The following is a 25,976-nucleotide window of genomic DNA, read 5'->3' on the forward strand; positions in this document are numbered from 1 at the left end:
TGCAAACGGTGGTTTTAGTGACAACATCGTCAATGCACTTGCTGATATATCCTGTGACAGAGTCTGTGAATTCATTGATGTTGCCATCAGCTGCATCCTCAAACATCTCCCAATCAGTTGTTTCAAAGCAGTCCTGTAAGACCCCCTCATATTTTCAATACGGTTGGATACTGCAAACATACTATGATGAAAAAAAAAAATCTGGAAACTGTATTAATGCTACTCATGGTAGTAAGCAGAAATTTAACTAAAGTGTATGTGTGTCTTTTTAATATGGGAGGAAACAGAATACACAGGGAGGAACTCTATAAGGACACAATATCTGGTCTGAATGTGAATTCTGAATTCTGCAGCTGTGAGGTACCATTGCTAATCACTGGAGCTCCTCTGTTCATTTTAATTGTATGTAGCACACTTCACACCCTTCACACATGTAAAAGATTTAAAATAAATGACACAGTAACAAGTAAATTACAAAAACACAATTTAACACAGTATGTACATAGATTTGTTTCTTAATGTTTCTGGGCGGCACGGTGGCGCAGTGGGTAGCGCTGCTGCCTCGCAGTTGGGAGATCTGGGGACCTGGGTTCGATTCCCGGGTCCTCCCTGCATGGAGTTTGCATGTTCTCCCCGTGTCTGCGTGGGTTTCCTCCGGGCGCTCCGGTTTCCTTCCAAAGACATGCAGGTTAGGTGGATTGGCGATTCTAAATTGGCCCTAGTGTGTGCTTGGTGTGTGGGTGTGTTTGTGTGTGTCCTGCGGTGGGTTGGCACCCTGCCCAGGATTGGTTCCTGCCTTGTGCCCTGTGTTGGCTGGGATTGGCTCCAGCAGACCCCCGTGACCCTGTGTTTGGATTCAGCGGGTTGGAAAATGGATGGATGGATGGATGTTTCTGACAGTAATGTTATAAATAGAGACAAAGAAAATAAAGAAGGCAATCTAACAATCATAGAGAGGGAAACAAATCTCTAATGTACGCTGATGCTAGAGCCCTTTCTTAGCAGGTGCCTCTGACCTGAGTGAACTAGCTGCTCAGCACTGTTCTGAACATTCAGTAATATCCTGTGGGTGTGAGGTAGTGTCCCTGATTTTAGGGCATCATCATATAGGCCTGATGTTAGCTTTGCAACTAGTTGTACTAATATGACCACCTTTACTGAAGAAAGATAACTTGATCAATGTCAGCAACACCAAGTAGTACCAGAAAATGGGAAAGTATGAGCCAGCCACAATGATTGTTACACAATAAGGGAAAATCAAAGGGAGTAACCTTAATAGCACCTAGAAGGATATTGTGCTACACTAAAATAAAGAGTCAGCAAACCAGAGTTAACTGTTGAGATATCTCGAATGTTGGCTAGCAACACATTTCAGAGTCAGGGGCACTTTAGCTAAATGATGGATTTTGGTAAGTTTGGTAAGGTAAAGGAAGGCAAAACCAATTATGAAATAATACAGCAAAAGGATGATCTTAAAATTAACTGTAAACTTAAGCAATTACCATTAAATAAACTTATAAACAGAGGTTATATGATATCATTCTCTGCCTCTTGCAGTATTTTGAATTATCTATAGGGGTAGTGATTAAGCAGTCTGAACAGTAAAAAGTCACAGATGTAACACAGCATTGTCAAATCTACTTAATCCAATTTAGAGTATTCTGCATCACTGAGTAGAAGGTAGACACCAATCCTAGAAGTGGCATCTGTTGATTACAGAGCCGACTCACACAGTGCCTCACACTGAGCCAGTTTAGAGTCTCCAGTGCACTTGCATATGGAAAGCAGTTTGGCATGGGATTTGATTCAGGATGTTGTATCCTTAAGGCAACAGCAAAATCTTGGATATTTTTTTGTAAAATTATTTTAAGTGGAATTCACATAAATGAAGTTACCATCCACTTTACCAACCGTAACTCTTTTTTTCTAACATAACTAGTCATGTACTGAAATGAATGACTATTATTACTCTGTGCTCATGCCTCGTGCTATTGCTGACTGTGAGTAGCTCCTCTACATTGTCTCCTCTTCTAAAAGGGAATGTCTATCCATCTAGTTTTTATTTTGCTGATATGCAGATTCTGTGAAGCTTCTTTGAATCATTGTGAACACAATAATTAATAAATAATAACACAGATTTGGCACATTAAATTTTATCATGAGACTTGTCTATACTGAAGTACAAATTTGAATTTTGATGGCAAAAGAGAAGATTCCAAGGCAACTCCTGCCTTCCTCTTTCACAATCCATTTTGACATTCTATTGGAGATAATTATGCACTGCTATCTAAATGGTATTTTCACAAAGAAAATGGCAAATTGGCAATAAATGACACTAGATTTATCTTCTCAAAAATCATAATAGGTTTTCTCAAATAATATATATTGAAAGATAAAATAATCCTTACAAAAGGTCATTAATCCTCCACAATTTCACTTCTATTATTATTAAATATCAAGAAGGTGATCAGCATTGTGGTGTACAATTTTCCATCCAAGCTGCTAGAAATGAAAAATAAAAGCACCTAAGCTCAAAGGCGGAGACACCCTTTCCTATCCGTACATCATGCACTATATACTGTATATGGAGCCAATGGTCGAAGGACTGCTGGGGTTGCGCAGACCACTGCAGCTCTGTAATTCAGGAGCTCCATAAAGGCAAATTGGATTGCATGTCTTTGTCACTTGCTTTACTTGACTTGAGTCAGACGACCCTCCCACAAACTTAATCTTAAACTATAATGTATCGTGTAACATCACTGATGTACTGTATAATGTATTGCAACGACCTCCTCAACAGAGTGTAGCTCTGAAGGGCTGCAAATAGAATCTATTCGGTTTTGCTGTTTCATGAATCATCAAATTAATGTTGCTGACAGTCACCTGTTGTGGTCATTTTCCAGTAATGAGCAGAGAGATGGCTTCAAGTCAACATACACCAGTCAGGAGCTCAGAAAAGAAGAAAACGACAGCATGAAGCTTGTGCTCTGCTTTCAGTGTGCTTAGAAATTTAAAATAGTCAGACTACCAGTAAGCTAGCTAATGTCACATCAGTTGCCACTGCATTAAAGCTAGCAGCTTAGTGGAATATCAATGAAGTAACAATAGCATTGTGTGTAATAGTTTTGATGGTGAACGTTTAACAGATATAATCTGATGTTACAGTACCCAGCTGATACAGGGTTGGGAATTATTTATTACCACCATGTAGACCTCAGGACTTAAACATGTTGTTAAAGGCTGCTAACGTTAGTCTACATATAAAGTGCTCGGAGTGTTGTTGCATTGACAGACACATTTGTAAATTTCACCATGTCACTGGCTGTCTCGCTTATTTTACTAGTTAGTTATTGGCTGAATTGTGGAAAAGCACCACAAAGGGAGCTTTGACTTAACAAACTTAACTTACTTAACATACATACATTAACTTCAACTGTTGGTTAATTTTATTGGTGGCTAACATTACTTACTGATTTAGTTAATGCGTTACTGCTATCTCCTGTCATTGGAAGGACAAAATGAAGGTTAGATAAATTCATAAATGTGGGGGGATACATTCACATGTTCATTTTTTAAACATGTAAATATTCGGCTTCATTTTGACCAGTATTTACTGCATTAAACCAGCTTATTAAGGATGTTCAGTATTAGTAGTTGTTGTTCTATTTTATATTATTATTATTATTGTTGTTGCTGTTTTTAGTAGCAGTAATAGCAGTAGTAGCATTTTATATACTATTAATATTGGTAATAGTAATATTAAAATTGTTGTTTTTGCTATTGTTGTATCATACTGTATGTCACCAATGATACTGTTGGCTATATAAAGTATTAAAGTGTAACAGCACATTGAAAACCTGGACCATTATTATTAATACTAATTAGGCTTGCATTTACAAAATGTATAAACTAAACAAATTAACTGGTATATTATTACCATTAAAAATATTAAAAGACCAAATATATGAATGGCCCACTGGATTTCAGTAACCCCCCCCCCTTCATAGCTGCATCTGCTTAGCCAAGTTTTTCAAAATTTCAGCTCATCATGATATACTTGAGGCTATCAATGGCACAAGAACATATACGTAAGCAGCTTGGCTATCGTCAGCATCAGCTCAGACTTGCACAGAAGCTGTCGTGTGATGATCTAAAAAATGACTGTGCTTCCAAAAAAATGTAGACTTGTGCTGTTGTGAAAAGCAAAGTGATTGTACGGTTTTATTCTAAAACAAAATGCAATGCATATTTAACTAAACATAATATAGCCATCATTTTTAATAAAGATGAATTCACTGACTCACAGCATTTACAGCCAGCTGGGTAAACTGCTAGCCTCCTGTTGTGTCTTCCAAAGATTTTTAGCTAAGAAACCACCTTTAAAACCACATACCCTATGCGATTAAATTTCTCACTTTCATATTCTATAAATATTAATTTATGAGCAATGATGTAATTTACTGAACTATGCGGACAATCCATTTTACACAGGATGAAAGGCTGATTTTATGTTATGTAATTGAAAATTAATTTTTTAGTTACATTTTTATCAAACCATCATGAATAAACCAGAACAAATTTAATACTTAAAATTCATTGTTTTTAAATAACGATTCATGTTGCATTAGATACATCATAACATCTGAGTAATTAGTTACAACTAGCCAACCTGCGGCGTAGCATACGCCGCATAATTATGTATTGATGGGTGAACACTTTCTGAAAGACATAGTTGTCCAAATGGGGTGGGTTTGAGGATACGACTGTAGGTGAATGAAAAGATGGAACTCTGGAGAGGGCAACATACAATTGTCCGTGACTGACAACTGGAGGACCGCCGTTGCATGCTCATTCAGCGATTCACATTCGCAACAAACAGTTTTACACACTGCATACAGCGATTCACATCCGCGACAAACAAACTGTTTTACACACTGCATACAGCGATTCACATCTGCAACAAACATGCTTCTTCTTAGATGGTCCTGCCGCATCCACCCTCGTTCTCAAAGCATACACACCGCCAGGTCATGTGCCCGCTCGCAAGAGCAACTCACGGAGACCGCCCACCAACTCTAAGATCATGGGATACCCCTCGCAAACTGTTTTTACATGCTGCATACAGCGATTCACATCAGCAAAAAAACAAACTGTTTTACACGCTGCATACAGCGATTCACATCCGCGACAAACATGCCTCTTCTTAGATGGTCTTGCCGCGTCCACCCTCGTTCTCGAAGCATACACACCGCCTGGTCATGTGCCCGCTTGCAAGAGCAACTCATGGAGACCCGCCCACCAACTCTAAGACCATGGGATACCCCTCGCAAACTGTTTTACATGCTGCATACAGCGATTCACATCCGCGACAAACATGCCTCTTCTTAGATGGTCCTACCACGTCCACCCTCATTCTCAAAACATACACACCGCCTGGTCATGTGCCCGCTCGCAAGAGCAACTCACAGAGACCCACCCACCAACTCTAAGACCATGCCATGTAAAACAGTTTGCGATGGTGGACGCGGCCGTGCATTGTAACCGAAAAGAATAATGAAAAGTCAACGTGGCTCAGAGGTGCATGTGGAGTGTAGCAGAGACGAACACGAACGACGCCCTGTTTTGTGAGTTGCTCTGTCCGAGTTGGTGGGCGTGGCTCTGCGAGTTGTCGTCGTATCCAATGACGCCATATTTTGTGAGTTGCTGCGTCTGAGTTGGTGGGCGTGGCTCTGCGAGTTGTTGTCGAATCCAATGGTCTTAGAGTTGGTGGGCGTGGCTCCGTCCTGCGTGCTTCATGGGTGTCTTGCTTGCGCTGGCGGCTGCTTAGTGAATTATATATATAGATACGTACATATGAGTCAATATGCAATGTAAGGTTGTCAATTTGTATAAGCAAAAGAGTAGAACTGGCATAATATATGCCCTCGTAATGTTAAAAAACAGTGATAGTAACACAACATACTATAACATTATCAAGCCTACTTAAGAGAAATTCAGGGTCACAGGGAGCCAGCACCTGTCACAGCAGGATTAGGTAACAGGCAGAAATCAAAACCTCAGACCATTACAGGGTCCAGTCACATACGAACTCACAATTGCTCGGGGCCAATTTTAAAATTGCTAATCATGCTTATTTCTTAGGGATGTGAGAGGTAAACCAGAGCATTTGGAGAAAAAACTCCACATAGACAACTCCACATAGACAGTGACCAGGCTTAGGATTTGAACTGAAGATTGTGGGTCTGTGAGGCAACAATGCTAAACGCCACACCACCATGCCACTTTTGAAGAGTCACAACTGCATTTAAATATGATGAGACATTATAAACGCTATTAGTAATTAGCTGTATCTATCACTTAAGTATTATTTATGAGCTTTTGATCATAATACATTTTAATTAATATGAGAATATCTATAAATTGTATTCTCCTCTTTTGTGCCAATGACTTGATATGGACATCATTACAAACAACTCAAAAAAGTAGTTCACAAGACTGTGAAATAAACTTAATTTACTTTGTATGCTGCTTTATATTAAATTAGCTGAGCTACCCATCTAAGATAATTTGAAATCTATGTAATCAACAAATACTGTACCTCAGAGTTAATGTTTGCAGTGCACCATCTATTGGAATGTATTTTGTAATACATGTAGTTATAAAATACATTGAATTTTCATTCCAACAGATGGCGCATCACAGACATTTGTAGTAACAAAATGCATTACTACAAACGTTCGTAATGTGCCACCTGTTGGAATGGCAAATGCAATGCAAATTTATAATGCCATTATGTATGGGATTTGTAAAAGCAGTGTTAATGTTTGTGATGTGCCATCTGTTGGAATGCCACATGCAATATATTTTATTGTTACAAATGTTTGCAATGTACCATCTTTTGGAATGACAGATATACAGAAACCGGATGGACACATCTGTAGACCCAAATACTTGTCCTTTTATTAAAGTGGATTTTAATCTTTTTTTCATTTACATTATGTTAAGTATAAAACACAATTTGGTGACAATAATGACCCTATAAACCTATAATTTAGTGTCATGGTTTCACCCACCCTGCCGTGGATAACTAGGTTAGGATGATGGATGGATGCCTTCACCCACTCTTTGAGAAACTACTGCAGGTTATTTTATCATTCATTGATTCACTATATACAGTATGTAATATAACAGTATGTATGTACGTATTGTGATGGGTGGCTGAGTCCCATGCCTGTCCGGGACGCCTCTGCTGCATATGTCCGGGGAAGCAACCATGGGCAGTTCAGTATCTCCCCGGGGACCCTTGGTGGCAGCCTTCCTGGCCGACGGTGATTCCCCAACCTCCCGCAGGGCTCCAAGGGAGATGGAGTCCTCCACAGCCTGGTTGGGAGCTGGGGTGGCCGCTAGGGGGTGCTGCCAGAATTTCACAGCCTGGCTGGACAAAATCTTCAGCCTCACCCGGAAGTACAATTGGGACCAGGTGGTCAAGCACCTGGAACACTTCCGGGTGGGCTATAAAAGGAGCCCAGCCACCACCACTCAGGGGCCAGATTCAAGAGGTGGAGGACAAAGCTAGACGGGAGAAGTGGTGGTGACAGAAAAGTGTTTTGTGTTGCCTTTACTGCTTTTGGGACTGTGTATTGCCTGTGGGGTTCATGGGGAAGACATGCCCCACAGGTGAAGAAAAATAAAAGTTCATAGTGTTTTACACGTGCCTCAGTGTGAGTCTGTGTCGGGTCAGGCACTATATAGTGTCAATATCACAGTATGTAATATAACAGTATTTCATGTTGTAATTTACTTAAAATTGCTAAATATGTATAGCAGCATAACAAAATTTATACTCATTTCATTACAAAATGAAACACGCAGTAGTTTCCTTAAAGCCGACACAGGAGTAGTGTGGTATGTAAGTGATTAGGTTTCCGTGTCTGTTATAATCATTTCTACAATTAGTAGACTGTGTTTTGGCATCAGCATAAAATGATAACAGATTATGTTAGATGAAGGTGGATCCTGAATGCTTATGCTGCCACTGCAGCCAAAGTTTGGTTAGTCAGTTGTGCAAACAGTTACAGTAAGTGAGAGTGACAGGAGTAGAATTATTGGCCTTCATGGGGATGATAAATTAACCTGATGTTTTACAGCACATGTTGTCCATATGGAGAGTAATTGGGAAAGTGCTAATTGTGAAGTTTGGGAGAAGGCCCTGGCACTTACATGCATTTGTGTATGTTATACTGGTACTCAGTTTGCTATGATATTGTTAATTCCTGTTGACAAACGTACTGTGATGGGGTACATGGCTGGTAAGAGAACTTAAAAGCTCCTGGACAAACGTTAACAACACATAATCCCAACTCAGGGAGATAGGGGCAATGAAGTTCTTTAAGATTGAAGACAGACAAGCCAGTTCTCTGCCTTCCAGCTGCTAATGGGTAGCATATATTCCTTGACTGGGATGTGATGGACCATTTTGCACCTATGAAATGAGCACCTTAAAAGACCTTGTTCTGTTAAGGGCTTGTGGGTGCAAAGAAGCCAAAGAAGGGTCACTTCTAATCCTGAAAGTAATTGTGGGTACAGTATTTGCAATAACAAACCCTAGTAGGGTGTATAAAACCACCTTTGGCAAGTATTTTGTTGTGAAGTGTAGGAGCATTAGACAGCAAGAGAGAGAGAAAAATGGGAATTGAAAATGGAGAGCCTTATGATATGGTATTTAACAAATGAGCAAGTGCATGAATCAGCTACCAGACAGACATAAACTGTACTACATACAATGCACTGCTTCAAAGTTTCCTCCAGATTATCAGATTTTTTCCCATTAACCAAAGATATGTGTGTTAGGATGCTATTTCCAAATTGGCCTCACGAAGAAATTGCAGTGCAAAGCTAAAACGTTCATTACATTTTCCAATAATAGGATGAAAGGGAACCAAGCATTGTCAGGTGTAAACAAGGGATCAACATCCATTTTCTAACCTACCTAATTCAATTAGCGGTGAAACACAAGAAGGCACCCTGGACAGGGTGACACTCCACTGCTGGGTACATACATGCACACGTCCATGGGAAGGAAATTAATACTTATATAGCCTGAAATTAAAATACTTTCCAACTGCAAAATCCTGAATAATCTAATTAAACTCAGCTCAACGAAGCAGTGAATCAAGTCTAATTGATACACTGTGCTTTGTATTTTTATTTTTTTCAGTGAAGCATTCCACAGAGCAGTTAGTAATCAATAATGTTAAGAAAATGTGTAATACAGCTTCTGTAATTGGAAACAACCCTATATCATGTCTATTGGTATAGTTTCATGAAGATCAGTATGACTGAATTTTATTGTTATGTGCATGTAATAGTGGTTCATGTTTAGGTCAAAAGGGCATTAAGTCAATTAATTTTTGGAGTATTGAGCATATTGTTTGAAATACCATATCTTTTAAAATTAAAAGTGGTGTTTTTTGTGTTCCTACTTTTCTGATGCCATAATCATATGCTTAACACTTATTCATGAATGGGGGGGTCTCCAAGACCCCCAGTCGCAGATTTTCAAATTCTTTCCCTTTCAAGGTAATACAACGGCCATGAAATTTTCTGACTTTTCATTTTGTGTTGTCTTGAAAAATGTGCCGAAATCCGCTTCTCAATAGCTTAGTGCAAATAAGTGCTACAGTAGTACAAATTAGTTGGGGTCTCCGAGACTCCCCATTCATGGAAAAGTTACCATTTTTGTATGAGCACTTTTACTTCGTTTTATATTTTATATTTGAATTGTCTTTTGGGCGGCACGGTGGCGCAGTGGTAGTGCTGCTGCCTCGCACTTAGGAGACCCGGGTTCGCTTCCTGGGTCCTCCCTGCGTGGAGTTTGCATGTTCTCCCCTTGTCTGTGTGGGTTTCCTCCGGGCGCTCTGGTTTCCTCCCACAGTCCAAAAACATGCAGGTTAAGTGGATTGGCGATTCTAAATTGGGCTTGGTGTGTGGGTGTGTGTCCTGCAGTGGGTTGGCACCCTGCCCAGGATTGTTTCCTGCCTTGTGCCCTGTGTTGGCTGGGATTGGCTCCAGCAGACCCCTGTGACCCTGTATTCAGAGTCAGCGGGTTGGAAAATGGATGGATGGAATTTTCTTTTTAAAATTTTATTTTCTTTGGTTTAGATTTTCTTAGTCCTGCCTGAGACATTGCTGGTGTATAGTTTGTTGAGGAGCAAGTCCAGTTGATGTGTTTATGAACAATGAGTCAACGACCAACAAAGAAATTCAATGCAAGTGAAACCCTGGCTGAAATAATGAAGGAGTTGTCGGATTTTGATACATCAGACAACTCAAATGAAGAGGACAATGATGATGGAAGTGACACTGTGTCAAGTGATGAGGAAACAAAAATTGATGACGATCATCGTGACAGTGAAATGGAGTTATGCTCTGGTGACAGTGACTCAGAGGAGGAAGAGGACGATAACAGATCAACAAGCGATGAGGAATCCGCTGAAATGATGTCACGTGACGGCAGAATCAAATGGTCGATGAAGAAACCTTGCAACAGAAGAACGCCAAGTCGAAATATTGTCCGTGACAACCGAAAGGGAATGCCATCTTCCGGAGTCAATCCAGCAGATGTAAAAGAATGCTTTGATCTCTTTCTTACACCGAGGATGAAAGACATTGTTATTAGATATTCGAATAAAAAGGGAAGAGAAAAATTTCAAGACAATTGGAAAGACATAGATGTCATAGAGTTTGATGGATTCATTGGCGTGCTACTGTTGATTGGAGTTTTCAAGGCAAGGAATGAAGATGTACAAGAATTGTTGGAAGAGAAGTATGGAAGGCCCCAAATACGAGCAACAATGAACAGTAAACTATTCCAGCAGATCCTGGCAGTCATGTCTTGATGACGTTGCAATGTGTGAACAACGTAAAGAAAGGAAAAGACTAGCTCTTTTTTGAGAATACATCGACTGTTTCACAGCTGCATGCATCCACAGTTACAAGCCCAATGCACAAGTTATAGTTGGTGAACAATTGTGTGTGTGGCGTAGCAGAGTAAAGAAACTGAAAGTCTACATACCATCAAAGCCTGGAAAGTATGGTTTGAAATTTTGGATGGTAGCCGATGCTGTAACAAGTTATTGTATAAACTTACAGTTGTACTCCGGGAAAGAAGGAACTGCTCCAGAAACTTGTCAAGGAGCAAGAGTAGTGCATGACTTACAACCACCTGTACGGCACAGGCAGGAATATAACATGTGATAATCTTTTCACAGACTACAAGCTGGCTTTGGATTTGATGCAGAAGCGTACTACAATCCTTGGCACAATGAGAAAGAGTAAGAAGGAGATCCCACAAGAGATGTTACCATCGAGAAAGAGAATAGAGTTTTCAGCAGTTTTTGGATTCAGCAAGTTGCAATGTGCTCATACGTTCCAAAGTAGAATAAAGCTGTGGTTCTTCTAAGCACAATGCATAATGATGATAAAGTTGCCACTGATGAAACGAAGAAGCCCAAAATGACTATAATCAGACAAAAGGGGGTGTTGATAATCTGGACAAAATTGTTTGCACGTACAGTGTCAAGCGCAAAACTAAGAGATGGCCTGTTGTTGTGTTCTTCAACTTGCTGGATACTGGTGCCTACAATACCCTTATAATCTGGATATTCCACAATCCTGACTGGAATAAGAACAAGAAATATTGTCGTCGACTCTTCCTGCGTGAGTTAGGTGAATCTTTGATAAAGCCATTGATCGAGCGCCGTTCTGAAACACAACAAGCACTACGACACAGTGTCAAACATTCCACTGAGAGCACTGGAGTCGCTGTTCCACTGGAACAGCCTTGTGGAGATGTAGCTAAGAAGCGACGCTGTCACATGTGCCCAAGGGCAAAGGAGAGAAAGATAAAGGCCGCCTGCTCCCACTGCAAACTTCCAGTTTGCCAGGAACATTCAGAGCGTTCCCTTGTGTGTCTGGCCTGCAAACAAGTTGAAGTTGAGGCAGATTCTGAGTGACTGTTCTGTATGCGAATCAGACGTGTAACTGACGTCTTGTTTTAGTGCTACTATGACTGTATTTTATATGATTTGGTGGAAAGAACACTGAACATGCATTACTATTACAAAGGTAACATGTAAACCATTGAAAATTTACATCACATTTACTTCATTTCAGAGGTAATAAAAATTTCTGAAGTTATTGTATTGCTTTTTAGGCAGATTTAACCAGTTTAAAATGGTCTGCAAGATGGGGGTCTGCAAGACCCCCCATTCATGGAAACGTTATAAAAATGACATTCATGGATGAGGGTTAATCTGCCAAATGGTTATCCAGGACTGAGCTGGTTATACAAACCTAAAGCCTAAACCTTTCCCAAAGTTTTTCCTTTTTCAGTAATATGTTTTATGACTGGTTAAAGATGTGGACCCCTGTATCAACCTTAAGCTTTAAAGGATGTCAACAAAAAGGATAGACAGGATCAGACAGTACATTAAAGATGACACAAGACATACACCATGACAGATAAATATGTATTCATCACGAAGAATGAGCTGCATTCACAGCTGGACTTCTGCAGCCCAGTGCCCCATGGGCTACAATGGCTGCAAAATTAATCAAGATACAGTATATGAAAAAAATATCTGTTCTTTATTTTTGAAGAAAAAAAAAAACTATTCCTGCCACTAGACTGGCCAATCTAGTCCTCTTTAAACCCTTTATTGTTCTCTCTGAGATCTATTGTCTGCTGCACACCTTCAGCCCTGAGTTTAGGCATCTCCAGTAAGTTGTACGCAGTGCCCTGGGCAGCAGCAGGACAGTTAAATACAGGCTGTTGGAATATGGAGTGCGTGCAGAAGAAAGTGATTGTCATGACAGATCTTCAGCAATGGCCAGTGACAGCATGATATATTCTAGTTCCAGTGATAGTGAATCATACTGTATATACTATAGGTAAACAATGATGCCACTTCTGAATGTGCCTGGTGTAATGACAGCTTTGGGCATCTCCTGAGCATGAGTAGGTTCATCATGTACAGACGATCACTTACAGAATTTCACTCTGATCATAAGACTGATGGCATCCTAGATGTAATTGTGACTGAGCCCAACTCATCCAGTGCCATACTCTAAAACAAAATAACTGACATCAGACCTCAAGTGTAGCCTGTATTTGTGAGCTGCTGGCATTCTGTGCACTTATTATATGTAACAATTCAAAAGCCTAACAGTGAAATGTACTGAGCAACAAAACCTTTATTTGAAGCACCTTATGGACCATCTTGTATATGGCTAACAAGTGAAAAACGTTTCAGCCAACTTGTCAGGTGTTTGCATTTTGTTGGTAACAATTATCTGTCACTTCACATAGTAGTGAGTAATACACTTTGAAAATAAATCCATTCTTTACATACTCGAGCAGAATGCTGTTGTTGACGCACCACATGGAAAGGTCATTTGGCAGTGAAGTTACACAAACCTGGTACAATCACTGAGGTGGTCCTATGTCCACTGAACAGCAGGTAAAGTTTGGTAGCTTGACAACAGTGCCTTGAGTCTGCAAACTGGTGAAAAATAAACCTTCTGATATGTATTTTATTTTTTAAATGTATTTTTTTTAGTTTTACCTTAACAGATAAAAATACCTGATATTGTGAAAATAGGTGCTGCAATAATATTTTTAAATATTTTTCGTCCTTCCCCCTCTCTGTCTTACTTTCTCTCTATCAAAATAGACAGTTGAAGTCTCAGACTATCCTTATTTTTACTATTTGATGTGGTGCTGTTTTTGTGGCTATCCATACGCCTACTGCATCACTTGCTCTCCCATTGTAATGCCTATTCAAATTTAGGTTGAGTGCCAAGTTTTAACATTACATAGTAGTTTTTTTTTTCCGTGGTTCTCCCCGAACACTTGGGTAGGGCCTGAACAATGGTTCAACCTTAAGGGGAGCCCTACCTCCTAAGTCCACCCACTGGCATCAGGGGGCAGGAGCTTCAGAGGATGATCATTTCGTCAATTTTTTTTTAATGTATTCATCCAAAAAACTCAAAGCCCAAAGGTGGCTAAAAACCCTGATAACATCAAATCCTAGAAACGCCTTTGAATCCACCCCAGGCTACATTACCGATCATTAGCAGTTACGTGAACATCACACAAGCACTCAATAGTCAGATTTTCAGCAAGTAACGCGTAGCATTATAAAATGTTACATATATTATATTCAATACTTCATTAAAACCCCAATTAACTGATTCACGGCTATTACTACTTCACATAAGAACAAAGCTGCTAGCTAGTCCTTTTCCGTCTCTCTGCTGTACAGTCGATTAACAGGGCAGGTAGTTTGGCGTTTGTGGTTAACGCTAATCCGCAATGGCCCAAACTCAAATCCCACCTCTAATTCATTGTGTGACTCTAAGTAAATTACATACCGTACCTGAGCTCCAAATTCAGAAATAAACACTTTTGCCAAATTAAAATTAAAATGTACAGAACCTTTAATCTGAATAAAAGAAAAAAATGGAAGTCGAGAGTCATTCACACGTCTGCTGCATTGCTCAAACGTTTGATGAATCGTTATTTTTTTTTCGAGACGCACTTGAAGTAACTGCCATCCATTTCTGCTCAGCGGTGTCTGTTTGCTTCTAGCGTACAGTGTAACTGAAACACTCGAGAGTGCTGATTTGCTGCCTTTTTATAGAATCCTTTTTTTCCACACGGTCAAGCCGCGAAAGTTGCCCCCAGCAGGAGACAGTAGGCAAAACAAGACGCCCGCTGCAGCACGTCATTGGCTAGTTGAGCTGCCACTCATACGTAGGTCGGCAAAGCGTCCTGGATCGCTGGGCTGATTCACAAAATCGCCAGCCGGCGGGAAGTGTTGTGCAGACAGAGGGGTGCAGGAGCTGCGCTGTGAGGCGCTGCAGGTCAGTACCGTGCGATTGTGCATCTCGCCTGTCTACAGGTGCAGGTGCGCTGCAGTAAGAATAAAACCGTAATGTTTATATGTGTATGTTTGTGTGGATGTGTACTTGTGTTCATACTGTCGTGTAAGGATTTGAAGAAGTGGCGTCTGCAAACTTCCAAAAATTGTATTGTGCCAGCTATCGCTGTGTGGCATTCGTTGTGTAAGAAAGTTCTTGCAGTCATAGCTAACGGGACGTTTCAGTTATGCATTCCAGTCACATGCACACAGTATTTGCAGAGGTTGTTACGTAAAGTGACAAAGAGGTTGTGACGTAAAGTTATCTGCAGAATAAACGATTCCGCTCAAGCCGGCACAGCTATGAAAATTGCATAACGTTGTTCTATGCAAGAGATCATTATGTTTAGGATTTAAAACGAGTTTTTTTCTATTGCTTCAGCATGTTCAGAAAAAAACACTAATGGACTGTCCAGATTAAAATACAGTTTATGTGGTGCTTGCTTTCATGCAACACACTACACTAATTTCAATTGATAATAACTTTGAGAGACGAGAAAGGGCATATGCAGGATGTGAAGTGTGACGAAATGTGGGCTTGTTCAGGTAAGAAAATTGCAGTTTGTTAAGCTGGTTACAGATAGGTCATTAATGTTAAGCGAAAAACTCTCCAAATCTGTCTCGTAAAGGACAGCATTTGATTCCTGGAACGCTGAATATGATTTATGAAGTACCACCCAGTTAGGAATCGCATAACAATGTACGCTTCGCTTTAAAGGACGGTCATAATCACTAATGGCTGTATTGACCAGGTGCCCAGTGTTTCGGTTTTTTTTAACAGCATATCCAGCGTCACCATACAGAGGGTCTTATCATATTTTTATACTCTCCAGATGTACTATGGTTCAGAACAGCCTGTGCTCCATAATAATTAACCTTGTGGCTAAGGCAGGCATATAATGATAAATTTGTACTGTATATTGAAACATGCTGAATAATTTCCTCCTTCTTGATTTATTTAATTTTCATTCAAGTCTATCCTTGCTCACTAAATATGTTACTTTCAGTTGGCTTGCTTTATTGTACTTCTTGTATTTACATACCTCTCAGTTTAGTTATACCTGTATATTGTGTGACGCCTATTTGAGTAATAGTCCTGAAGATTTGTTTTTTATAAACTGCTATAAACCCATTAAAATCACTAAACAAGGAAATTATTAAAGTAATGATCAGGGCTGGCAATTACAAATACAGTAATTGCATTTGAACAGAATCCTTTTTTGAATGGAAAGACTCCAACCAACTGTCCAGAAAGATTAAGACATGGCTTGTGCTATAATTAATAGGAAAGATTTGTGCCATGCGCAAAATAGCGGTATGAAAAATTGTCCAGTTCTGAGACCTTTTGTCACCTACAGTGAATGGATATTGAAGCTTTCTAAAATTGGAAGAGGAATATAGCATCAGTTAGGTCATAGTAAAAAAAAAACCTTTCTTTCTTTCTTTCTTTCTTTCTTTCTTTTTGTCAGAACAGAAATAACCTGTCAAGACAGTAGTAGCTGATAAATTGCAATTAATTAGTTATTTCTTTTAAAATTTACACACACTTAGCCAAGTACTCACTTATAGAGGTGATTTTTATGGTTTGGGCTCCCTCTTGGCATTTTCTTACTTCACGTAATTCAGTTGGCAGCACTGAATAGTTTATTTTGACTGACCACCCCTACCAGTCATTTTCCAACCTGCTATATCCTAACACAGGGTCACAGGGGTTTGCTGGAGCCAATCCCAGCCAACACAGGGCGCAAGGCAGGAACAAATCCCGGGCAGGGTGCCAGCCCACCACAGGGCACACACACACACCAAGCACACACTAGGGACAATTTAGGAACGCCAATGCACCTAACCAGCGTGTCTTTGTACTGTGGGAGGAAACCCATGCAGACACGGGGAGAACATGCAAGCTCCACGCAGGGAGGACCCGAGAAGCGAACCCAGGTCTCCTTGCTGCGAGGCAGCAGCACTACCACTGCGCCACCGTGCCGCCCCCTACCCTAAGTTGACGAGCAATATCATGAAAACTTGAAGTCGCGACACTTTGCCAAGATATTTTACCACTGGTGTCAACATTTATCTTTTAATACAGCATAATGCTGAAATATTTGTGTTTGTAAATCAATTTTATTTTATGAGTACAGTATTTCTAATCCCCAGTGTAAATAATACCTTTTTACACTAATAAAATTGTCAGTTGTTTTCATTTTGCAGATAAACACCCTGGACTACTTAAACAGTTGTGTTGCTAACTCGTGCATGAGCAGAGGCTTTAGTGACCATCCCCAAAGCTCTAGTTATCTTATCTCTAAAAAAACAGCTCTGATCAGCTTAAATCCATGTGATGCGCAATTCAGAATGTTTAAAGATGAGTCTGGAGATAGTGATGGTCCTCTGGGTCACCTGTGTATTAAAATATTCTAAAAATAATAGCAGTGTTTATATACACTTCATTCTGCATTTTAGAGAGTTTTATCAGTATCATTTTTACCAATATACTGCACATTTTGCAGACCATATAATGCACTCATCCACCTTCTTTAATTCCTCTGTCCAGTTTAGGGCTGTTGAGGGAGAGCCTTTCATGGCAGCTTGTGGTGTAAGGCACGCACATCCTTAGATAGGAGGCCAGCCCATCGCTGGGCAGACACATGCACATAAACACACCAACTCATACTGGACATTAATTAACTTAACACACAGGGAAAACTGGAGTACACGGAGAAAAATCCATGCAGATAACGAATGGTTCTTTAACTGAATCCAGGACCTTGGAGCTAAACACTGCACTACTGTGTCACCCATATAATGTACCCTTCAACCTTAAATGGTCCGCACCATCTGTGTGCTAATATTAAAGTCTCTAGCTGCAAATGTTGAGCTTCCACTGCAGCTGTACAGTTCTAACAATCAATTAAACAGCATTGCCAATCTAATGGAAATTAGAAATTTATGAAATGGACATTCAATACTGTAGATAAACTACAAGAAAAGTAAAATAAATCTAGGTAACTTTGTTTTTCCAGAATGAACTGAACATTAGATTTTCACATCATTTTCCTTCAGTTTTCAATATCACTATTCATTTTATGGGCCAGACACTTTTTATACTTTTCATATATACAGTATAACCATAACGTTCAGATACTTCAACTGTTCTGAAACAGTCAGCGGATAGCCTTCTAATATACCATTACAGTATATGCTGACAAATTTATTGTAGGGGAAAAAAAAACTTTTTTCCAGCCCAATTTTTATATCCAGGGAGCATGTAAAATGTTTTCAGTCAGTCAGTGTCCAACCCGCTATATCGTAACATAGGGTCACGGGGGTCTGCTGGAGCCAATCCCAGCCAGCATAGGGCGCAAGGTAGGAACAAACCCCAGGCAGTGCACCAGCCCACCGCGGAGCACACATGCATCCACACACCAAGCACACACTAGGGACAATTTAGGATTGCCAATGCACCTAACCTGCATGTCTTTGGACTGGAGAACATGCAAACTCCACACAGGGAGGACCCAGGAAGTGAACCTGGGTCTCCTAACTGTGAGGCAGCAGCATCTACCACTGCGCCACCAACCCGCCTAAAATGTATTTAGTATGTTTATTAGGATTGAGAATGATACATTTGGGACAGTGATGAGCAGAATCATATCATTTGCACAGAGATATTTTTGTACTATTCCTTCGCTTATAGTTCCCTTTATTTCTGGGTTTTGCTGAGGACAAAGTGGCCAGCATTTTGATAGCAACTCCAAACGGTATTGACGATTATGGACAGCTTTATATTGTGATTATATTATTTACCCACCACAGAGGTTTCTGAGTTTGAGTAAATTAACTTGGTCCAGTAAACAATATCTGAACCAAACCCACATTTTCACAAAACAGTACAGATATTACTCCCATTCTATCAAAAGATTTTTCTGTGTCCAGAGACACTAAAACTTTGGGGAGCTAAGCTGCTAAGGGAGTGTAGAGTACATCTAACATGCGGCAAATATTTGGCGATAGCGGCCTGCCATTAACAAATTCAGTTTTGTCTTGTGATTTTATTATAGGAATCACTTTCTTAACTATTTTCTCTAGGGGTTTGGCCAATTTCTTCAGTAATGAGATTGGTCAATATGATGCACATTGCAAAGGGTCATTATTATTTTATTTTTTTTTGAAAGACAGAGATTGACACCTGGTGTAAAGCATGTGGTAATACATTTTTTGCTTCTTAAACATACTCTAGCAATGGAACAAAGGAGCATGTTTAACAGGCATGTTTTCTTAAATTGCGTAGGGTGGGATGTGTAGGTTTTCCACTATGTAAGGGATTTATAGCATCCTGAAGTTCAGTAAGCCGGCTCAGTTCCAAATAGTATGCTGATTTTCAGCATTTCTAATTTATCAAGAAAAGTACTAACATGAGCTTCTACATCATTACATCTTGACGTGTATAGAGACATATAGTCCTTTGATGTGTTTTTGAACCTGCTGAAGGCAATTCAGAGTTTTTATGGACAGATATACACACAGTGTGCCACAAGGGAGGAATCCATCTTTGATAGGACAAAGTACAGTATGTGTTTTCAGTGCATCTAGTTGCATCCCTTAATTATGTAAAAGTAAACTAGAACATATTTTTGTTACTTTATGTCTTTAATTTATTAAGTGCACATTTTAAATAGTTAGACCTTAAACTTCCAGAAAGAATTAAAAAAATAACAGATGAAAAAACATGAATGACTCATTGTAGTATATCTTAGCAATTGGAAAAATAAATTTGTTCCATTAAATTGAGTTTTTTAAGTATACTGCAAGAACCTCATTTTCTGCATTTATCATGCAAACTTATGTCAAAATAATTTAAGGTAAGCCAACCCACTTTTTTTAAGGTAAACCTAATAGAAAACTACAGACTAATAACACTGTTTCAGTGCCATACTAATAATAATAACAAATGCCTAAAGTGTTTATGGAGGCTTTATTTATAATTTCTTTCACATATTTATTTCAGCCCTCTAATGTTTTTAAATTTCTTGCCTTTCGAACTATTTAAGTGTATAATTAAATATGTGGATAATTAAATGCTTGTAACATGCCTTAAATTTATTCTTTGTTTTAATTTTAATGCATTATTCACATTAATAATTGATTCTACATAGCACTTAGATCAAGAATACATATTATTTTTTTTTGTAATGCAGTGCTTTTCTACTTGTTAAACATTTGAAGCACAAGTAGGCTAGATGACTGACTATGCATTGAAATGGATTGGACCGGCAACCTTGAGGTTAAAAGTCCAGTGTCTTTACCACTAGATTATACAGCTCAGCAAAACTCTGTAACATAGGTACAGTGGGTGCTTTTATTACTGCATTATAAAGTATATTTATATCTGTTATATAATTTTTATTATCTGTTTTGTCTTCAGTATATTTATTGTAAACATTCGGATATAAAAATGTATTTCACAATTATAATAATGAAAATACACATTAAACTATCCCCTGTTCTTTGTAGGCTATTTTTTACAAATGTAACATTTGTTTTATTATACATTATACAATTTCTTTTTGTATTTTAATTTGTACTATGGTAATGTTTATGATTACATTTTTTCTTGACAAACACATTTGTGTATTGTGTATTTTGTATTCTTTCCAGTGGCTATTTGAAATCAAAGGTTATGCAGTTGAGAGGGAATACATGTTTCAAACTAAACAGAAACTTGGAAAGTTTGGCAGGACACAATCTAATTAAACTGTTTACTGATCAAAATTGGATGCATTTGTTCAAAATATCACATTTCGATTTTGTTTCAATAATAACAACAACATTTATTTATATAGTGCATTTTCATACTAACAATGTAGCTCAAAGTGCTTTATAAGACATTAGAAAAAAACAATTAAGATTAGGCAATAATATTAAAGAATAAGTAACAAAAAACAAAAGGTAATTCAAATGGCCAGGATGACAGGAAACACAAAACAACTCCAGTTAGGTTGGAGAAAAAACAAAATCTGCAGGGGTTCCAAGGCCAAAAGACCACCAGCCCCCACTGGGAATTCTACCTAACATAAATGTTCTTAAATCAGTCCTCTTTGTTTTCTGGCTTCACATGATAGTATTTGATGATGCTGGTATTGTTGACAGCTGAGTCACCCGCCTTCATTCCAGCATCACAGGTGGCTGCATGGTGCCTTGATCAAGTGGTGGTTCCACAAATCATCACCACAGAAGAACCAGAAAAGAGCAGAGAATAGTAGAGATTAATAAAGATTGTAGGTCCCTCAAAAATATGATAATTATATGTTCATATAGTCTGTTAGGAATACAATTAAAATGTAGCTATGAAAAAGCCAAATTATAAGCGGGCCACTATTAGAAGATCTAGGGTTACTACTTGGAGTGTCAAGGGACAGGCATTCTAAAATACAGGATGGAGCAAGATTATTATTAATATTATATTAAGGTTTCAGTTGTAGGTTTCTTGTATGTTGACATTTAGCATTTTATCCGCATCCATCTTTTGAAAAAAAAAACATATACCCAGGGACAATGCACAAACTCCTTGTAGACAGTGTTCAGGTAAAATTTAAACCCAGGTCTCTGTTTTATCCACTGTGCTAATATACCACAGAGCCATGTTTTTGTATGTTAATGCTAATGATTGATTGTGCTTGTAATTTAGAAATACAGGGTTATGGATTTTCTCATTGTTGTTTAAGGAAGTATTAAGGATCCATATATTGTTCAAAATCATCTCAACTTAGGTAGTAGGAGGCTTCAGCATGATTTTCACTTACATTTATAGGCCTTGTTTTTCTCTCTTGCTTATTTTGTACTGCCATGATTGTTTTGTGCACAATGCTACTAGACATTTCTGTTAGAGCTGGTATACCCCTGCCCAATGGAAAATTGGAAATGGGGATAGAGGATGGAAATGTTAAATTAACTGATCTTAGAGCAGAAGGTTTAAGCTAGAATAATATGGAGGTTTAGCAGGTCATCATGAACTACCATTTTTACATAATTGTATTGTTCGCTACTTTGTAATTAAAAGACTTTGTATTTCATTATACTTAAGTTATTCCTCATATATTTGAAAAAAATTATTTACATATCTTCAGGTAAGGATTGTGAAAAATAAAAGATTATATAGATGACATATATGTACAATTTACAATATTGCAGCTACCAGGTTCTCCAAATGATGTTTGTGTGTCTGAAAGAAGGTAAATTTAGGTTGTGGTTAGAGTGAACCTTGCTGAATTTGCTTTGTCTCAAGTCTGGTGAAATTATGGAAATATTCAGGATCTTTGCTGAACTTGACAAATTGCATTGAAATCAAAAATAATTTTTAAAACCTATTGAAAGTACTTGGTTTTTAGCCTTGATTTGAAAATTATGATTGACAGGTAAAACAGATTAGATTTTCTTAAATCCAAATAAACATTTAATAAAAGTGTCACCATAAGGTTTGGAAACAGTAAGATTACAAATGTCAGGGGATCTTAAGTGTCTACATGGTTATATAGCATCAAGAAATATAGACAGGTATTCTCGGATGTTAGACTTCAAATCTTTGTATTTAAGAGCATTGAAGATAGCTGTAAAACTGAACTTCTTACACATTGAAGGGACTGTTTACCTGAGGGAAATATTGGGAAAAAATGTAGCCACATGTTATTTCCAAATAGTTTTATCTCAGAATAGGTCAAGAAAACAATTCTTCACAGCAAAATGCTTACAGTGAGCCTCAAGCTCAAATTTAATTGGGCCTATTAGCAAATATAGAGTGTTTTTGTATTGTAAATTTATAGTGATTTTTAAATGCATATTTGTGTCAGAGAAGCCATATCACAAGAAATATTTATTATAATAGTCAGGTTTCTCTTCCTGCTAGAATGCAAGGAGCCGTAGAAACACATAAAAAGATGTTATGGAGCTACAAAGTTAGGAGATAACAATTTAGAGAAGCACAAAGAACAGAAGGTTGATAACAAAAGAGATGAGAGATGAGTAAGTAATACACCATATATTTAAAATGTGGTTATTGATAGTACAGTATACTTGGCAGAATCAGGCATGCATTTCATGAATTCTGCCTTTATATTTTAGAGAATTTTTTAGTCTTTGATGCTTAACTTTTAGAGTATAATAAATCAAAGGTTTTTTTTACCATGGTTACATTTTGACCATTGATCATCAACATTGCCAATATTACAAAAATATCCCATTGTGATGGAATTCGTGATTTGAAGATCAAAAAAAAAATCAAATGCTAATTTATTTAAGCTCATTTAGCAGTTTAATTTCTGGTGGTTAAATGGAGCCCATTTGAAATTTGTTCCCTTAACTTCCAGCATGCACCATTTCTGTGGATGTTTCTAACTTTCTCTCTGTAATAAAGAAAATGCATGTTATTTTTTACTGATTTAGTGTGTATGAAATATAATTTATTTGGTGTTCTTTTTTATCAGGAATGAAAGGAAAGGCATTATTTACAGTCATGAAAGACACAATTTGGGACCAGGATTTCAGTTTTACAGAAGATGTAGATTTCATCTTTTACCCGTTTATTGATTATGAGTGGCCATTGGAAACTGAATTCCACCAAATAACAGATTTCAGTGATCTGCCTACATCTCTTTTTGCGTGCAGTGTTCATGAATCAGTTTTTGAAGAAAAGGATGGGAAGGTAAGTTGAGTATGTGTTAATGTGCCCAAGGGAACTTTTCTGTAGAAATATCTTTATGTAAAATATACACTCTGCAGAAAATTCAGTCTACAATTTCCTGGTATGAATGTTGGTGTAGAGTTTAAACTCATCACCTAATTTTATTTTTCAAATATTTTAATACCTGTGATAGGCTTGCACCCATCCAGGGTCTGAGGCTTGCCTTGTAACTGGTGTCCTGTAATTTGGAATTGGATTAAGTAGATGCAAGACTGTTAGGTTATTTACATGTCTTTGTAACTTTTCAGTTATATAAAAATGTCTGCAATCCAAAGTAGACAATACCTAACAACTGCATGCACAATATAATGCCTTTGATTAAATTTGTAAATACATGTTTAACAAATACCAAACATGAAATATTACTAAAGTGAAAGTATTGAGCCTTCTCTCATTTTCTTTCTGAAAATGTGGTTCCTGTTTTTCCAAAATACCAGTGACACAAGTTAATTCATCGTGGCCAGTAATTTATTTTGCAGTGTCTTAAATTCTGTTGGCAATTACATTTGAGGCATCTGAAAATGAACAACTTCAAAATGTCTTAAAATCTACTGTAGTTGAAAATTTGTATCTGAAAATAAATTCTGTGCAAGTTAAATTCAAACTAGATTGTCTCAAAATGAGTTTACTCAGTTTACTTATTTTGACAAATTCTAAAGATTAAAACACACAATATTTGGTTTTCTGAGATCGTAGTAACTGTTTATGCGTTATCTAATTCATTTTCTAAGGTATAAATCAATTATGTTTAAGACTGCTTTTACCAATGCTAGTTACAGTATACTCTCTGGCCTGTCTTTTTTTTTAAAAGAGAACAATTACTCAAGTACAAGAATCCACAGATGCTGTCCCTGTTTTTAAAAGTACATATCAGTCCAAACTATCAAGAGCATTTACCTTTTTCAGATAAGCCACTTTCAACTTGCATCTCTTATCATTTTGAAGATTTTTGATCACTATATTTGGTTCATCTTTAGATATTAACTCTACTCTATCACAAACGGTGTCCTGGAGGACAGGTTTTCTTTATTCTGGAGTTTCATCTAGTAATCTTTGTAATTCCTTAAAGTCTGTTCAGGTAGAGTTATTGCTTTTGTTAAGTACAGCCTAGGAGGTGTCCAATATTCTACTTAAGAATTACTGAATGGTTTGCTAGAGCATCTTTCAGGCTGGCTGACAGCCATTTTCAAAGGTCCATTAAACTCCTCTGATACATAAGGCCATAACCTTTTTGATCTTGTAACTCCTGGTCAAATCCAAGAACCCAAGAGCAAGCTTGGCTTATGTTTTCTTCTCTTAACTTAACAGCCTTTCAATAGTCACTACCCTGTCAGATAACAACTGACATATTATTTTGGTTCCTTGAAGTATCTTCAGGGTCTTTAATACTTCCTTGATATACCTTTGGAAACAGTTGAGACTGTTTCGTGAAAAATTCCAATATTCTAGGTGTTCCTAAAATGCTCTCTAAACAATGTCCTCCCCACACTTCTAAAAATGAGGTGGCACTCAAGGGAGTTTTAGTCTTGCCAGTCATTTTGGTTTCAAATAACAGGTTAAATAATTTGAAACCAAAATGACTGTCAAGACTAAAACTCCCTTAAGTGCCATCTCATTTTTAGAAGTGTGGGGAGGACATTGTTTAGACCCAATTATATAAAACCACAAAGAGACAACTTTGGTTTGCTTACAAGTAGCAGGTTTTGCTGAAGATGCTGAAAAAATACAAATGAAATAAAGAAATGCTACCCAGTTTAAGTAAACATTCTTTATTTGTGGGGTGACATGGTGGATTCAAGTCCCGGGTGTTCCCTGGGTGGAGTTTGCATGACCTCCATGTGTCCACATGGGTTTGCTGTGGGTGCTTTTGTTTGCTCCCACAGTCCAAAGACATGTAGGTTAGGTGGTGTGGTTAAATTTGCCCAATTCTGAGCATGTGTTTATTCTGAGATGCACTGGCGCTCTATCTGGGTGTTGTTCCTGCCTTACGCCTGATGATTGCTGGGATAGCTTCCTGCTGCCCCATGACCCTGTCCTGAATAAGAAAGTGAAGATTTATGTATGTATTTAATTTATTCCAGATTAATGTTGGTATTTTAACACCTTTTGTTCAGTGATGCACACTACTGTATCTGTCAGGAAAGAAAACCCAGTATAACACCCATCTCTTCTTTACTATTGCTGAATTGGTGCATGTTATGTCAGGGTAGCTTTCTGAGTAGTGAAATGTTTGTTGGTTTGCATTATATTTTGTTATCTGA

At 38.1% G+C, this 25,976-nt stretch overlaps 1 protein-coding gene across 2 annotated transcripts in view; it reads left to right on the forward strand.

The window, feature by feature from the left end:
• The first annotated feature begins 14,823 nt into the window (after positions 1–14,823).
• The window catches only part of rcan2 (regulator of calcineurin 2), a 191,724-nt gene continuing 180,571 nt past the window's right edge, over positions 14,824–25,976 (forward strand). For both annotated transcript variants that reach the window (XM_028796834.2, XM_051924231.1), the window contains exons 1-2: positions 14,824–14,925; positions 23,459–23,676. In XM_028796834.2, the coding sequence (XP_028652667.1) occupies positions 23,461–23,676 (216 nt within the window). In that variant the 5' untranslated portion in view covers positions 14,824–14,925; positions 23,459–23,460. The remainder of the gene's footprint in view (positions 14,926–23,458; positions 23,677–25,976) is intronic.

This window comes from Erpetoichthys calabaricus, chromosome 3 (assembly GCF_900747795.2).
Source record: "Erpetoichthys calabaricus chromosome 3, fErpCal1.3, whole genome shotgun sequence".
NCBI classification, from domain to species: Eukaryota; Metazoa; Chordata; class Cladistia; order Polypteriformes; family Polypteridae; genus Erpetoichthys; species Erpetoichthys calabaricus.